Here is a 3,099-nt window from a genome sequence, read left to right as displayed (position 1 = left end):
TTTGGTGATGCTTGCTTTTCTTTTGTACTTCCTGCACACACATAATATTATTAGAGTGTGTGTGTGTGTGTGTGTGTGTGTGTGTGTGTGTGTGTGTGTGTGTGTGTGTGTGTGTGTGTGTGTGTGTGTGTGTGCTCACTTTATCCAGTAGATAAAAGCTCCAATCAAAGCGCAGAACAGCAGGAAGGCAAAGAACATGGACACCGTTTCCGGACCTGCAGATAAAACTGGATTATTTAAACTACACCAGCTTGATCTGGACGGACCACAAATACACCAGGGACATGTCCACTTAGGGACCGATTCACAGAGAAGGAGCCTCATTTTTACTTATCAGATAAAGTTATCCCTTCCTCCCTGCAGGTCAGTGAACTCACCCCCACTGCAGGCCTCCTCTGGGCTGAACCAACAGAAGCTGGCGGAGGGGGGTTTTCCTCCAGGGAAGATGAAGGTGTGACTCAGAGGTTTCAGGCTTCCGACCGGCCCATGTGTGTGTGTCGGAGCGAGAGTGTGTGTCGGCACAAATCTGTCTCCATCGCTGTCCAACACCACGTACTTGGCCTGCATGCCCCGCCCCTCTTTACCTCCGTACACCACCTGAGAGACGAAGACGGAGGTAATCATGACACCGAAATACTTCAAGAGCAGCCGGTGGGAAACTGTAAGACACCCGCATAAAGCAAGATGAAAATGTAACCCGGATTACTACAATTAAGTCTTCAGTCTGAACAATTCCTTCAATTTTAGACTTTAGTTACTATTTCCCAAAACATCAATTTACGACAATGACATTTTAATTAGTGAAATATCAAATCAAATCAAGTTTTATTTATATAGCACATTTTTTTAAAGATTTTTGGTCAAGCCAAAGTGCTGTACATATAATACAAAAAAAAACCTACAGTAAAGACACTTTACAGCAAATACAAATATATATTTATTTAGAATAAATTATAACATTTTATTTGATGTTTAATGGATAGACCTGATTGAAGCCCTGGAAATCAAAGCCTCCATCTGATTGGATGAGCTGGTTGCCTGTCACCCAATGCCCGCCCCCTGCCTGACGACGCTCCTCCACCGCCTTAGCAACGAAGTACACCATGTTAAAGATGGTGCCGAAGATTGGAGACACCTGCAGACAAGATGCATGGCAGAGTTAACACACACATTAATATTCATATATGTGTGTGTTTATTTAGTGATGTGTAGTGTGTGTACAGTATGTGTAGTGTTGTAACCTTGGTTGCAGACACAGCAGTCCAGATCTCACGGTTGATCTGCGCCTGTCTGAAAGCTTCGTAGTGGTGTGAACAGTGTGTGTGTGTGTGTGTGTGTGTGTGTGTGTGTGTGTGTGTGGTAACCTCGGTGGCAGATACAGCTGTCCGGATCTCACGGTTGATCTGCGCCTGTCTGAAGGCTTCATAGAAGCTCTGGTCGGACGCCATGGTAACGGTGAGGACTGAGCTGTAGGCGTGGCGGAGCTTCGTGCTATTGGTCAGCTGAGGAAATGCTATGTCCTGTTGGACGAGGATAGAGAGATTTACCTGCACATGAACTTCTTCTAGGTATTTAAATGTATAAATATACAGTGATGTGTTACCTGGTACGGCATGGCGTACAGCAGCGCGTCGTACGGGATGAACACGTAACCGTCGGCAACCATCCCCATGTCCAGAGCCGTCAGCAGGAGCTCCCGCTGATCCTCTCCACCAATCAGAACAGAGCTCATGCACATGATGACCACTGGAATTAAAACGTTAAAATAATTACATAACATAATGTAACATTAAACCTCCAGTAAATTACAGCTCTGTGTTTTCAGTGCTGACCTTTGACCTTGTCCGCCACTCTGATCGCTCGCAGAGCCTCCTGAGCGCCACCGTTTTTATTGGTTTCCATGGTAACTACCGGACCAATGGGCAGCCCTAGTGCTCGGAGCGCAGAGGCCACTTCTTGTCCGGTACTCACCCAAAGGTCTGTTGGAGCTGATAACCAAACAGGAAGAGGTAGTGTTTACATAGTGCTTGACCACGCCTCCAAAGTGTCATCATGACAGACCACGCCCCAACTGTGTCGTCATGACAGACCACGCCCCCATGATAACATCATGGCAGACCACACCCCCACAGTGACATCAGAGACTCACCTGAGATGACGCCCACGTGCGCCCAGCGGAAGAACCGCAACACGCTGAAGAGCAACCTGCTGGGCTGGGGGAGGGGCGGCAGGTTGGGCCAATCAGCACCCAGACAGCCTGGAGAGGCAAGCCCCGCCTCCCAGTGCTGAGCCAATAAAGAGGCAGCATGGCAGAGGGCGGGGCTGAAGGGGCCGATGTAAGCGTGTCCATAACCCTCCATGTCCCCGAGTTCTGTCAGTGCTGGAAAAAACAAGAGGAAAAATTAATTGAAAAGGAGTTAATCAGGAAACTGAAAATACATTAGAGAAATTATTAAAAACAGAACGACTGACACAGACAGGCTCTGATTGGTGGATAACTCAGACTGGCTCTGATTGGTGACCGAACCTTTGGAGGCGGAGCAGTCCTCGTCCAGTAGCTTCACGTCGTACCAGTAGCCTCTGCTCAGCCCGGTGTCACTCCGTAACCGTGACAATGCCAGGTTGGCAGCCGCCGTCGGCATGGCGCGGGAGAAAAGGGGGTCACATGACCATGGTCCAATCAGAGCCAGCTTAAAGGTCGCCGTCCACACCTCTGTGGAGCATAGCAACCATAGACATGCTCCTAGCAACCACCGGGGACGCTGCATCCTGGTTCCTGCGGAGACAAAACAAATATTATTAACAGGACCTCTCGTCCTGACGCATTGTGATGACATCCCTTCCTGGAACAGAATTATCCGAGAGAGAACAGACTGTCAGCTAGGACCCTGAACGCACCACCTTTAAACCTGACTCACTGTGATGACATCACTTCCTGGGACTCTTTACAGAATTATCCGAGAGAGTGACAAACGATGTTTGTGTCGGTGTCTCAGACCGACTGAGAACAGATCCAACCCAACTGACTGCTGTGGCCTCCGACCTTTCAAACACTATTGCGGTAAGCATGTTGTAACTTCCGGTTGTTGTTGTTGTCAC

The 3,099-nt window shown here is 48.5% G+C and overlaps 1 protein-coding gene across 1 annotated transcript; it reads right to left on the bottom strand.

Annotated features, from left to right (window-relative positions):
* Positions 1-11: 11 nt before the first annotated feature.
* On the bottom strand, positions 12-2,776 carry LOC104957407 (retinal guanylyl cyclase 2-like; the record flags this gene model as incomplete). Its single annotated transcript, XM_010785034.1, has 9 exons — positions 12-31; positions 140-215; positions 378-597; positions 986-1,135; positions 1,365-1,520; positions 1,604-1,746; positions 1,833-1,988; positions 2,150-2,380; positions 2,528-2,776. Coding segments are annotated over 9 exons (1,401 nt in total), but the record flags the coding sequence as incomplete, so codon positions are not given.
* Positions 2,777-3,099: the final 323 nt, after the last annotated feature.

The sequence above is a fragment of the Notothenia coriiceps genome, unplaced genomic scaffold (assembly GCF_000735185.1).
Source record: "Notothenia coriiceps isolate Sejong01 unplaced genomic scaffold, NC01 NC01_scaffold00026972, whole genome shotgun sequence".
Lineage (NCBI taxonomy): Eukaryota > Metazoa > Chordata > Actinopteri > Perciformes > Nototheniidae > Notothenia > Notothenia coriiceps.
Note: the sequence above shows the minus strand (reverse complement) of the source record. Positions and strands in the feature narration are given on the sequence as shown.